The following is a 14,473-nucleotide window of genomic DNA, read 5'->3' as shown; positions in this document are numbered from 1 at the left end:
TTAAAAAATGTTTATTTATTTTCGAGAGAGAGAGAGGGACACAGAGAGAAAAACAGAGAGAGAGAGAGAGAGAGGGCAAGCAGGGGAGGGGCAGAGAGAAAGGGAGACACAGAATCTGAAGCAGGCTCCAGGCTCTGAGCTGTCAGCACAGAGCCCGACGTGGGGCTCAAAGTCACCATCCGAACCCTGAAAACATGACCTGAGCCGAAGTTGGACGCTTACTGGCTGAGCCACCCAGGTTCCCCCAAAGCATTTTTTTAATTTAATCTAATTTTTTTTAATGTTTATTTATTTTTGAGAGAGAGATACACACACACAGTGTGAGTAGAGGAAGCACAGAGAGAGGGAGACACAGAATCCGAAGCAAGCTCCAGGCTCTGAGCTGTCAACACAGAGCCTGATGTGGGGCTTGAACCCACAGAGACCATAACCTAAGCCGATGTCTGCTGCTTAACCGACTGAGCCACCCAGGCGCCCCAACATTTTTTTAAAGTTTATTTATTTTGAGAGAGACAGAGACCGTGTGAGTGGGGAGGGGCAGAAAGAGAGGGAGACAGAGAATCCAAAGCATTTTTATTGCCTTAAAGGAAACCCTGTACCCATTAAACAGCTACTACCTTTTTTGCCCCTAGTCAGACCCTGCAACCAACAATCTGCTTTATGTCTCAATGGATTTACCTATTCTGGATATTTCACATAAATGGAATCATATGTGACCTCTTTGTGTCTGGCTGCTTTTACTTAGCATAATGTTTTCAGGGTTCATCTATGTGGTAGCATGTATCAATGCTTCATTCCTTTTTATGGTTTAATAACATTCCAATGAAAGATGGACCACAGTTTGTTTGTTGAAAGGTGGACCATAGCCGCTGATGGACATTTGGAGTGTTTCTACCCTTTCTACCCTAGTCATAGTACTACTATATATGAATATATGTGTACATGTATTTTTTGAGGCCTATTTTCAAGTCACTTAGATGTACACCTAGGAGTGAGTATTTGCTGGGTCAGATGGGAACTCTATATGTTTAACTTTTTAAGGAAACAGGTGGGGTTTCATTAGATGAAGAAACTGAGGTTTCTACAAATCACATAGTTACTAGCAGCATGGGATCTGAACATGGGTCTAAGGCCAAAGTCTAAATTCTACTTATTTAGTTTTTATTTTATTTTATTACGGTAAGAACATTGAGCAAGAGATATACCCACTTAATAAATTTTTAGGTCTACAGTATATTATTGTTAATGGGTTTTTTTTTTGTTATTGTTTATTTTACTTGTTTTGAGAGAGAGAGAGCACGCAGGAGGGGCAGAGAGAGAGGGAGAGAGAGAGAATCCCGCAGTGACAGTGCGGAACCTGATGTGTGGCTCAAACTCACAAACCGTGAGATCATGACCTGAGCTGAAATCAAGAGTCAGATACTTGACTGACTGAACCTAGGTGCCCCACAGCATATTATTGTTGACTATGGGTACAATGTTGTGCAGTAGATCTCTAAAGCTTATTCATCTCATCTAACTGAACTTTTATACCTGTGGATTAGTAACTCATCGTTTTCCACTCTTTCTAGTCCCTGGCAACTACCATCCTACTTTTCGGTTCTATGAATTTTATTTTTTTAGATCCCTCATATAAGTGGAATCATGCAATATTCGTCTTTCTGTGAATGGCTTATTTCACTTAGCATACTGTCCTCCAGGTTCATCCATATTGCACAATGCCCACACTATCCAAAGCAAACTGCAGACTCAATGCAATCCTTATCAAAATTGCAATGGCATTTTTCTTTTACAGAAATAGTGAAAAAAACAATTCTAAAATTCATATAGAACCATGAGAGACCACAAACAGCCAAACCAATCTTGAGAAAGATGAACATCACACTTCCTGATTTAAAAATATATTACAAAGCTACAATAATCAAAACAGCAAGGGACTGGCATTAAGACAGACACGTAAGCCAATGGAACAGAACAGAGAGCTCGGAAATTAATCCACACACAGAGGGTCAACTGATCTTCAACAAGAGTGCCAACAGTACACAATGAGGAAACAACAGTCTCTTCAACAAATCGTGCCGGGAAGACTGGATATCCACATGCAAAAGAATGAAGTTGAAACCTCATTTTACACCATACACAAAAACTAAGTCAAAATGGATTAAAGATTCTAAACATAAGACCTGAAACCGAGAAAGTCCTAGAAGAAAATAAACAGAAAGCCTCATGACATTGGCCTTGACAATGTTTTCATAGGTATGACACCAAAAGCACAGGCAACACAAATAGAAATAAACAAGCAGGATTACATCAAGCTAAGTCTTCTCCACACCAAAGGATACTATCAACAGAGTGAAAAGGTGACCTGCATAATGGAGAAAATATTTATAAACCAGATATAGGACAGGTTAATCTCTCTACTCATGTATAGGATGAGAAGTTAAGGAACTCCTATGACTCAAAAGCAAAACAAACAAACAAACACCCAAACAAACACAAAACAAAACACAACCAAACACAAACAAACACAAAACAAAACAAAAAAACCACAAAAAAACAAAATAAAACCCAGTAACTCAGTGAAAAAAAAAAAAACAGAGTAAGGACCTGAATGGACATTTCTCCAAAGAAGATACATAAATGGCCAACAGGTTTATGGAAAAATATTTAGGTCACTAAGCACCGGGGAAATGCAAATCAAAACCACAATGAGATATCACCTCACAGGTGTTAGGATGGGGTGTTATCAAAATTAAATAAACAAATAAAAGACAACAAGTGTTGGCAAGGATGTGGAAAAACAGGAACCATCGTGTGCTGTTGGTGGGAATGCATAATGGCATAACCACTATAGAAAACAATATGGAGGTGCCTAAAAAAATTAAAAATGGAACCGCCATCTCAATGACTAATTCCGCTCCTGGGTATTTATCCAAAAGAACTGAATTCAGACTCTGGAAGAAATATTAACACTCCTGTGTTCATTGTAGCACTATTCACGATAGCCAAGATGTGGAGACAACATAAATGTCCGTTGACAGATGATGCGTAAAGAAAAAGTGGCATCTACGTACAACGGGATACTATTCAGCCTTAAAAAGAAGCGAAGTCTATGTTCTTTTTACTATGCCATCTTCGTAGGGTCCAAAGGTGGGAACAACGTTTACTGACCGATACGAGATGGATCAGGATATCTAATGATGAAGGGAGGGCACTGATGGAACTAATATGAGGACACTGATTTTCTATTGCCGTGGACTTTGTGAGCATTGCCAAGAACTGTTCATCCCCGTTTGGAATAGCCAGCGCTTATTTTTGGATGAAATAAAACACACAACTGATTTTCATATGTTTGTAATCTTTTCTCATGAATCGGAGTCATTGGGAAGATATACAGTCCACTAAAACTATCATATAACTGAACTTTTAATTATAAGCCTGCTAGGAAGTTTAAGAGTAGTTGGGAATAGACCATTCTTTTTTTTTTTTTTTTTAACTTTAAGTTTATTTATTTATTTTGAAAGAGCAGGTGGGGGGAGGGGCAGAGAGAGAGGGAGGGATAGAGGATCCCAAGCAGGCTCCGTACCAACAGAGCTGTGAACCTATGAACCATGAGATCATGACGTGACCTGAGCCAAAACAAAGAGTTGGACGCTTGACTGACTCAGCCACCAGGCGCCCTAGGTGTAGACCATTCTTATTACAAGTACTAGCTGATATTTGCTGTGCATTTACCAAACACTAGGTACTTTAACATGCAATAGTCCACTTAATCCTCGTAAAACAGCAGAATGGTGTGTGTATCATTCTCCCTATTTACAGGTGAGGAAACTGAGACCCACTGACATTGTGTAACTTGCCCAGGTGACAGCTCAGGCTGTCAGCCCTCAGAGCCTGCTTTCTAAACCTCTGTGATACCCCTGTCTGGGAATCAGGGCATAGGTTTATTTATCTGTGAACTAATTATAGACTACAAACCAGTCAAAGTAGAAAGGGCTCCATTTACACTTTTAAAAAGGCAAAATAATAATAATAATAATAATAATAATAATGATAATAATAATGTAGAGCAAGAATTACCTTACCTGTGCAAAGTAGAGTTTCAATTTTTTCCCTCTGAACTGGGTTTCATGAAGCTCTATCCTGGCTCGGGCTGCAGATTTGGGATTGCTGAAGTTTATTCGGACACGTCTGAAACTCTTAAATAGCTGGAAGGTCACACAGTCATCATAAGTCCGAAACAGACCTTCAAATTTTTCCTGATAAAACAAACACAGAGGAAAATCCGTGGGTCATGTATCTTGCACGACACAAATAATTAATAAATAAATAAGTAAATAAATAGGCTGTTCTCAACATAACATTCGAGCAGCACATTAGTCATGCATTTTTTTTCACCTGTCAATCTGTTACCGGGTGTTAAACATGCCCGTGGATTCAGTGGAAGGATTCGCAACCTGGGTCTAGGGATCCTTAGAGGAGCAGTGAATGGGGTTTGAAATGCATAACAGACCTGAAAATTATGCAAAATGTTGAGGAAGTTTCTCTGTATATGTATTGTTTTCTGGGGAGAGGGATCATTGTTGTCATAACATTCTCAAAGAAGTTCATTAACTCTAAAATATTAGAGCTCTTTGAGTAAAGTATGCGGTAGACATTACAAGTGACGACCCACTTTGGTGGCACTAGTTAGATGGTGTCATGGGATGAGTCCTGGTCCATAAAATGTGTGCAGAAGGCAAGAAAAAGCCCTTGAGAAAGTTTCCTATCTTTCTCTGAAGATGCCGTGCGTTCCAAATGGTATACCATCGAGAAACAGGACTTTCCTCGGTCCCTCAGGAGATTCTCCTGGGTCCCTGAGGGGCTGTGTGGAGCAGAAATATCTTTCTCCCTACTCCCACCCATCCTAGAGTTGACTTTGCTTTGGCAAAACAAATAAACAAACAGACTTCTATCGCATTAAACCACGGAGATCTGGAGATTATTTTATTCCTACGGCATAACCAAGCCTATCGCAATACAAAGTAATCATTTGAAGTTTTTGATTCAGTACAATTTTCAATTCAACTAAACACATCTCTACTAAATGCTCACTTATTACAAGGCACGGTCGCTAGGCTTTAGGGGAGTACACAGATGAGTATTACTGCGTTCCAGCTCTCAGTGATCTAACAACCTACTGTGAGAGGCAGACACAGACACAGATATGAGAATGCCCGTAAGGCGGGGGCAAGGCACAAAAGGAAAATTAAAGACTTAAAAAATACATATATTAATACCATCTGTCTGGTTTCTCTTAGCTTTAAAAAATCCTTGTTATAAGTAACACAACCAGTGTATGCGGAGTTACTGTATGTGCTTAGCGGAGAAATTGTTGCTAAGTAAAGAACTTCTACGTAAACAAACCAACAAACCCTGATTCTTTTATTTCTACGACGGAAGGTATATCTTTAAGAGTGAGTACAAGTCGGAATGGAGATGCACCAAGGTTCAGCAAGATTCACTGAATTTGGTTTGTAAGGGCCCCAAGCCATTTCCTTCCTCACCTCTATCATTCCACAAATCAGGACCCTGAAGTCTGAAGAGACAAGGACCCGCCTTGGTCACATGGGCACTTAGTGGCAGAACTACAACCAGGCCAAAGTCCTTGTGACCCTGAATATAGAGACGCTTTCAATTATATAAAGAATCACACTGCTGGGCTGAGAAGAAGGGAGAGGTGCCACAGCAGGAGCAAATGATGGGGATCAATAAACTGACCCAAGCTTGTGTGTGACCACATCTGGGAGAATCAGCAGTGTGATGCGAGGCTGTGACGTCACTGACTTCTGGGGTTTGCACAGGAAGAAGAGCCCAGATGGCAGAGAAGTTCTCCCCGCCTGTTGGGCCTCCAGATGAACACGTCTCAGACCCTCAGATCCATGGCTCGCGACCCTTCCAAAAACGTGGCTCGTTTCTCAGATTCCCCAGGGCGTGCCTATGGTTCCTTCCATTTTTGACTCCTGTGTCTTTCTCTTTATGCCTTATCCGTCCGGTCCAGAACCACAAATGATACATTCAAAGCAAGTTCTTTTTTTTCAAGTTTGATGACATCATGGAGATTTAAGGGGCTCTTTCTCCCCTTTTCAGACTGAGTTCTCAATCCCCTTCCCCTAACAAGAACAAAACAAGGAAAGAACCAAAGAAACAGAACAAAGACAAGGATCTTTCCTTGTCTGTTCCTTGGGAAGTTTTTCCTTCAAGTCTCAAGCCATGGGATGAGCCGACCCCTGGGCCTGGGGCCTCTGCTACCACTCCAAGAGGGCTCATTAAGGAATCGTTTCCCAACAACATTGTGTTTTCCTGAACAGGGGTCCTGGTGAATACAATGTTTTCTGGTTTCTCACAATGACAAGTGCCCTCAGCTGCTCACATCACAGCTGGTGGTTTAATTAATTTGGGGAATTTTTAGGAATGGAAGGAATTAAGAGATTAAAAGCTTTTATTTCTATCTAGAAATAGTCATATTTCTCAGGACAAAGTTCTTGGGTCTTCTTTGTAGCTCTATGTTTTTCCACCTCTGGTTTGGGAGTTCACTTCTTCATCTCCTCCCCCGCGCCTGAGCGTGGCCATGAAGACCAACTTGGAGGGAGGGTGTTCTTTTCCTTTGACTCTAGTTCCTTGTTTGCATTGTATATCTCTTCTTTATGCCTCGCATCTCAGTTGCTCAGAGCTGTTTGGCCTCAAGAGCCTGGATTAGAAAAAAAAAACAAGGGGTCTTGGCATCGGGCTTAGGGGAGGGCTGACAATGAATGGCCTATATGCCGACTCCTTGGCGGGCTTCGGCAGATGTCAGTAACTGAAGGCAATCGTTTTCTCCACCGATCTTCAAAAGAGGGCCCCAGGCAGCTCCTGCATCAAGCTAGAGTTGGCAAGTGACAGGAACCTCATTCCTCTCCTTGTTTTGGGCCTTTAGGCTGATCATCAAAAGAGGTCGGTCACCAAACCTGGACTCAGGGGCCAGGGTTTTCACAAACTCTGTAATGATAATAATCATCATCGCAATAAACGAACATTTACTTGGCTTGTCCTCTCGGCACAAGTGTTTTGGGGACTTGTAGTGGCAGTGGCGACAGGCAGCTGGCCAAGAATGGGGGGGACTCACTGGCCCTCTCGATTTGCTTCCAGGAGTGATATGACAACCATTTCGCTGGTGGAGGTGACAGAGCATGAGGAGAAATTGGTTGAAGGCAGGCGAAGCACAGCGACAAACCCTTAGGCAAAACGGAGTCCTGAACACAGGTAGCCACAGGGGTGTCTCACCTTCCTGTAGAGCAAATCTAGGGTTCGATGCCCCGGTTCCCCCCAGACACACAGTGACTGGCACCTCACACGCCCAATAAATTCCTCATTTCCTCAACAGTTAGCTCCCTTTGTAACCACTGGTTTGAAAAGAGTTCCACAGCAGTGATCTCAAATTCTGGTCTCTGGACCTCACCATACGCTTAAAAGTCAGGGAGAATCCTAAAGAACTTTTGTTAATGTGAATTTCACTTACCAATGTTCACTGTACTGCAAAGTGAAAAATATATACACTTATAAATGTATTTAAAAGTAACAATAATAAGCCCATTAGATGTTAAAATAATATTTTTATGAAAAATAACTCTTCCAAAGCAAGAAAAAATTTAGTGAGATGAGCATTTTTTTTCATTTCTGAAAGTTTCTTTAATTTCTGACTTCATAGAAGATACCTGAAATCTCCATTTGCTTCTAGGCTCAATCTGTTATACTATGTGGTTTTGTCTGAAGGATATGAATCAAAGTTGGCCTCACCCAAATACATGGTTGGAGACGGGAGGAGTAACTTAATAGCCTTTCAAATATTCTTCGAAATTCCTTGTGAATATTTTTTCCTGATACTTCATCAAAGCTTGACAAGGGGCAGTTTCGTAAAGTATATTACAATGTTGACTCTGAAGCTATAATCAAATAACATTTTTATTTGATTATACTAAGGTCCATTTATCTATTTTTCACCTTTAATTTTTAAAAAACATTTTTAAAGTTTATTCATTTTTCAGAGACACAGAGAGAGCGTGAAGGAGGGAACAGCAGAGAGAGAAGGAGACACAGAATCTGAAGCAGGCTCCAGGCTCTGAGCTATCAGCACAGAGCCCAATGCGGGGCTTGAACTCACGGTGTGAGATCATGACCTGAGCTGAAGTCAGATGTAACCGACTGAGCCACCCAGGCGCCCCTAATGTGTGTGTGTTTTTTTAAACCCATGCATGATTCTGTAATGACATACGTTGACCACTTGAAAAATATGGTTCCTTGCGTTATGTAGGTTTTCCAAATCCTCACCCATTTCATCACACAGTATAAAAAGTCACATTCATTAATATTACCACCTATCTTATCAAAGAGTCTTTAGAAATTGGAAAGATGTCAGATTCGTGTTGGTAAATACAGGCTTTCCAAAATTCTAATTTTTGCTTGAAAGTTCATTCCTAATCACTGGCAACAAACACTGACAGTTATTTTCCTTGGAGTAACACACTCATCCATTCACTTTTGAGAAAATATCTGACAAATATCTAAGTCTGCATAACTACACTTTGTTAGTTGTTCTTTTAGGTACAAATGGTGTTCCGTGAGAAAAACAAATGCCTAGTTCAGCTTAGGACAGTTTAGAATGTCTCCTCAACTCAGACATTGTATCTCATTGTATCTCACCTCAAACATTGTATCCAAGTATACTTAGTGTACTCCCTATTTTGTTATTCAGATTATTAAAAAGGTGTATGTTCAAGGAAAAAAGATAATAAAATTAATATATTTCATGGCTTCATCAGGGACATTCTTTCTTTTTTTAAGTTCTTTCTTAAAAGTTTATTTTGAGAGAGACAGTGAGAGCAGGGGCAGGTGAAGAGAGAGAGGGAGACGGAGAATCCCAAGCAGGTTCCATGCTGTCAGCACGGAGCCTGGTGCAGGGCTCGATCTCATGAACTGTGAGATCATGACCTGCGCTGAAACCAAGAGTAGGGCTTAACCCACTGAGCCACCCAGATGCCCCCATCAGGGACATTCTTAAGTAACACTGGTGTTTTCTTTCTTACTTTCTTCTATCTTTTTTTTTAGTACGAATAATACTGATATCATTTGCTGCCACTGCATTGACTCATACCAAAGCACCAGCGGCTTTAACTGCCATTGCTTTTGCACCATGGATATAACTGTCAAAACAGTTGAGAAGGAAAATAGTGTCTTAGCCTTACTGTGGAAATAGTTTTGACCTCATGGAAAAGCATCTGTAGACCATCCTTTGAGAACAGCAGTACCATAATATCTCAGAGAAAGTAAGGATTTAGTTGGCTTGGGTTGAAGTCTAGTGAGAATTCTAAGGACACAACATAATGGAAATCCAAGAGGGGCTATCATTCGAGAAAGTGTTGTTATAGTAACTGAATGCTGCAGGGAAGGTGAAAACGACGAAGACGGTTTTGGCCAGTGCGAGACCACTGGTGACACTGAGAGCTATTTGGACAGATGTGGAGGTGAAACCTGGATTATTATGGATTGAGGAGTGAACGGAGGGGAAAAGGTGGAGAAAGAGAGTGTGGTAACGAGAAAGAGGGAGGTGGGATGATAACTACATGGGAAGTCAGGTCACAACAAGATTTTTGGGAGTGTGGGGAGACACTTCCTGGTTGATAAAATGAAACTATGATGAAGGGAAGAGAGGAGACAGGAAAGAGGAGAGGGTAGTGGAGACAAGAAGAAGAGGCTTCAGAGAGACTTGTAGACACTTCTTCCCGTGAGACAGGAGGTGATAGATCAGGATGGAGGAGTATGGAAATGGAACAAGCAAACTGAAGATGGCTTTTCATCTCAGGGAAATGGATGGTGAGGTCCTCTGTTCAGGTAGGGAAGGTGAAGGGAGACTGAGGGCTTGAGAAGCTTGAGAAAGACTCAGAACAGCTGCTGTGGTCAGAGGTAAGGAGAGTAAATGTGGATGAGTCAAAGAACGGTGTAATGGGCTGAATTATGTCCCCTCCAAAGGATACGCTCAAGTCTCCAGTACCTGAGAATATGACCTTATCAGAAATGGGGTCACTGAAGATGTAACTAAGTAAGAGGGGGGGTCATACTGGCATGGGGTGGGCCCTCATCCAGGATGACTGTTGTCCTTATAAGGAGATAGCCATGGGAAGACAGGGAGACATAAGGAAAGTGTCATTTGAAGACAGAGGACTGGAGTGATGCAACTGTAAGCCAAGGAAGACCAAAGATTGCTGGAAGACTGCAACTACCAGAAGCTAAGAAGAGACGAAGAGCAATTCCCCTGCAAGCTTCAGAGGGAACGCCACCCTGCCGACACCTGATTTTGGTTTTCTAGCCTCCAGAATTGTGCGATAATACATTTCTGTGACTTTAAGGCACTTGGTTTGTGGTATTTTGTCACAGCAGCCCTAGAAAACTAACATAGGCAGTTATGCAGCACTAAGGGACCGAATGAAACTGGGGATCCGACGGTTTTAACAGAGCCAGCGAATTCTGTTATGCCATCTTTTTCCAGATGAGTGGGAAGTGGAAAGCGGGGTCATTCCAGGGTGGGGTGTGCAAGACAGGTGTGTGCAGTGGGGGGGAGTGGAAAAAGAAGGAAGAAGGGAAACTTGGTTTCAAATATGAATACTTGGGGATTTTAAATTCCCTGCCTTTCAATGTGTTTGCTTAATACGAACTGAGTTACAGAAATAAAAAAGGAGAACAAAGGTAGAAACATAAATTGGAGCCAAGAACGCCTAGTTATTCTTTTCACATGAGGAGTCTGTATTGTGAAAGATTTACAAGGGCAGTCCCTCTGACAGGACACCCTCCTGAAAACCAGAAAAGCTTCTCACGGGGTCTTGAACACGCGCCATGCATGACTGGGACAACAATGTGCTTCTAATCTTTCTCAAAGCTAACACGATATGGCACTCCCCACCAGCGATACAATGGTCTCGGGGTCCACAGGGTAGAGAGGAGCCTTGTCTTGGAACCAAGAGGAGGGATCTGTCCAGGGTCCTCACAAAGAGGCTCCAGTGATGGGAAGAACCCTGCCCTCAGAAATGATGGAACAAAATCAAGTAGCAGGTGACTAATTATAGTTTCCCAACAACATGGGAACGACTATTGCTTTTTAAGCTTAGGAAGACTTAGGAAGGGCTCAATGCATTCTACTCGATTGGTTGATACAAAACCGTAAGGTATCTTATAGAAAGACTATTAGCATATTAAAATTTAACTCCAAACCAGACAGGCTACAGAAGAACAATTCTGTGTAATATATTATGTCCCCGAATCCTTACTTATCTGAACTGACCCTCTGAGGGAGAGTTGAGATTGTTATTGTCCTTGAACAACATATGAAGCAAATGGAAGCCAGAGAAGGTAATGACCTCCACAAAGTCACTCAACTACCCAGTTAGCAAAACCAGAACTAGTAAGCTCAAGTTGTTTACATGACGTAAACGTCATTGATTAGATGCAGGCAAGAGAGAAGTCTGAAAAGCAAGAACAAGAAAACCAGCTTTCCTTGTCAGCCGGGAAGAATAGTGCTATCCTTGAGGACGCAGCTCCTGGAGAGGTCCGACGCTGCCTTTATCCGCATTCCAAACGATGCTGTATGCCTTTATATATTTTTCAATTTTCTCACTTATGAGCCCGTTGGGTATAAATTATCTTAATAAGAAATTCGGCTTCTTTCAAAATCACAAGGCTCTCCTCTGTCAGATAATACCTCCCAGAAACTGCTGAAGAATGAAATAATTCATTTCGGTGTATCACCTCTCAATGGAGTCCACTGACAAGTCATGTGAAAATCCCATGTTTAAAGATCATACTGGATTTATTTTACAGGCTGCTCAGGAGGGCCTCCTGGCACAGGGACCTGCTGTTATAAATCTTCCCTAACGCAGAGACTGCTTGTGTGAAAGGAATATCAGGACTGCACGGGGGGATTTTTCCTCCTGGATTTTAACCTGCCAGGATTTCTTAGGCCAAGCAGATTTGTATTAAATGCCGTTTCGTTTCGTTTCGTTTGTGGTCCCGATGTTACCTAAATAGAAAAATCAATATGAAAAGGAGGTTCTCAACCCTTTTCTACTGATAAAACAAGCGGACAGACCTTGTGCCACGTGACTGCTTTGGGAGAAGATAATTCACTGGCAAAGGCACAAAAGGCTTTGTCCCTTCCCACTGGGGTCCTTGTGAGAGTCAAAGGTCTAAACTCTAAAAGAACCCACTTTGTCCTAAAACCTCATCACCTGCTTCTCTCAGCAGAATGCTTTCCACGGCCTGTGTTCGAATCTGTTCTTTCTTTCCCACCCTAAGTCTCGCGGTGGCTGGATAATGTTTCTATGCGAGAGTACATTTTGACTTCTTTCTAGTGGAAGAAGTCTCCGTTTCCCTGATCTCACTGTGCTGCCATCTACGCATATAGAACTGGATAAACAAACCCCTCAAACTCCTCTAAGCCAAGAATATGTACAGGGGCTACAATCTGGAATGTTCTTTGAATGGGGGTCAACCTAAGCTTTGTGGAGCTTGAAGCTTTGAGAACTTGGGAAACCCTCTTTAGGCAAAATAATATTAAATAGGTGCCAAAGTGGAATATTTTTAAGTTTATTTTTATTTATTTTGAGATAGAGAGATAGAGAGATAGAGAGCAAGCAGGGGAGGGGCAGAGAGAGAGACAGAGAGAGAGAGAGAGAGAGAGAGAATCCCAAGCAGGCTCCACATTGTCAGCGCAGAGCCCAACGTGGGGCTCAAATTCACGAACTGTGAGATCATGACCCGAGCCAAAGTCAAGAGTCCGACACTTAACCGACTAAGCCACCTGGGTGTCCCAAAGTGAAATATCTTTTTAACGACAATAAGAAATTCTTAAAAATTAGTTTTATGTATTTTACCAAAAAATATATAATCATGTGAAACACATTGTCAGGGTCCTGCCAGGGCCTGGGTATAGGCCCATGCAATGAGGGCCTTAAAGCTGAAATTTCATTCATTTCCCAGGAAATATGCCTAAGAGAAATGACAAATATACTGTGCCATCACAAAGGAGTCTGGAGGCCATGTGTACAATACAGCGAAAATATGGTGTTTGTATGACTCTCGGGCTGATAAGGAACATGTCCCTATGTGTTTGGATCACCTGAAAGAAAGCCAAGAAACTTGAATTTGCAAAATGTCAGTTCATTTATCATACAGATGCCTGAGTATTTCCCTGCTATGCACACCAGCACCCATTTTGTAAATACCCAAGATGGAGGACTGGCGGGGGGCGGGGGGAGCCAGTAAGAGGGGTGGGTGCTCGGAACCTGTCCCAACAGCTGTACAGTAAGGGATGGTAAGTGTTAGATGAGTGGACCAAAAGGGAAACGTACAGGTGGCATTGTCCGTGTGCCTAGGACCCTTGCGGAGTCTAACTCCCTGAAGCAAATATGAGAGACCCTTCTAGCACCTGAGCCCAGGGCTTGTTCTGGGAGGTCACTCTGCCCCCCACCAAGAGAGCCCAGGGGACATGGATCTTGCTGTACCAAGCAAGGTACCATTTGTGGATGGCTGCAGCCTCCCTGTCTGCCGCAGAACGTTTTTAAGCATCCCGAGGGGTCTCTGGATATCCAGGGAAGAGTGGGGAGGAGCACCCCACACGTACCGGGGATGAGTACGGGGTCAATCAGGTAACCTCGAGACCTCTGAGGGAGGAATTATGAGCACAGATCTCAGGTACAGGCCACAAATGGCACATATCTGCATGGTTTTAAATACAAAGGAAGGATCTGATGATCCTTTTAGAGCTGCCACATTGCAGTTTACAGTATCAATGGCTGCCTCGGTTCAGGGCATTTCCTGAGGGCTAATGACAGTTTCATCCTTCTCTGGGCCATCAGCTCCTCTTCTTTGATCATCAACCTGCAAGAGCGCCTATGGCTGTCCCCAGCCCTGACTAGATAGAAGCTCTCTCTAACTGTGCCTGTGTGATTGGTGAAAGGCACAGCCTCCTTCGTAGCTCGTAAGACCAGGAATTGCATTTTAACTTCATTTAAATATCGTCCTACCTATTACATTTAGGCAATGAGAGGGCCGCCTAAAGCCACGTCACTAGCGTAGACTCTGGAGCCACGCTTAGCTCGTTCAAATCCTGAACCCAGGATTTGTGCAACCTTGAACAATTTACTGATGTATCTGACACCTCAGTTTCTTTGTCTGTAAGATGGAATAATAACAGTCTCTATGTGATAGGGGTTCCCCGAACATCAAGTCAATGAGTATGTTTAAGTCACTTAGAAAGGTACTGAGCATTAGTGTGCTCGTACCAGATTGGAGGAGAAGCGATATTTTGTTCATATGTCTGTTCACAGGCCTGCTAGCCCTAGATATGCACATCTCCCTATCCCCAGGTCGAGGTATACCTACATCTGTGTCTATATCCAACTGTATT

The 14,473-nt window shown here is 42.4% G+C and overlaps 1 protein-coding gene across 2 annotated transcripts in view; it reads right to left on the bottom strand.

Annotated features, from left to right (window-relative positions):
• RCAN2 (regulator of calcineurin 2) overlaps positions 1-14,473 on the bottom strand; it is a 232,889-nt gene that overhangs the window by 22,675 nt on the left and 195,741 nt on the right. For both annotated transcript variants that reach the window (XM_047103198.1, XM_047103199.1), the window contains exon 2: positions 4,086-4,259. In XM_047103198.1, coding sequence (XP_046959154.1) covers positions 4,086-4,259 — 174 coding nt within the window. The remainder of the gene's footprint in view (positions 1-4,085; positions 4,260-14,473) is intronic.

This window comes from Lynx rufus, unplaced genomic scaffold (assembly GCF_022079265.1).
Source record: "Lynx rufus isolate CCGP_SWC_20201006 ecotype Redwood Valley unplaced genomic scaffold, mLynRuf1.p SCAF_6, whole genome shotgun sequence".
In the NCBI taxonomy this organism is placed as follows: Eukaryota; Metazoa; Chordata; class Mammalia; order Carnivora; family Felidae; genus Lynx; species Lynx rufus.
Note: the sequence above shows the minus strand (reverse complement) of the source record. Positions and strands in the feature narration are given on the sequence as shown.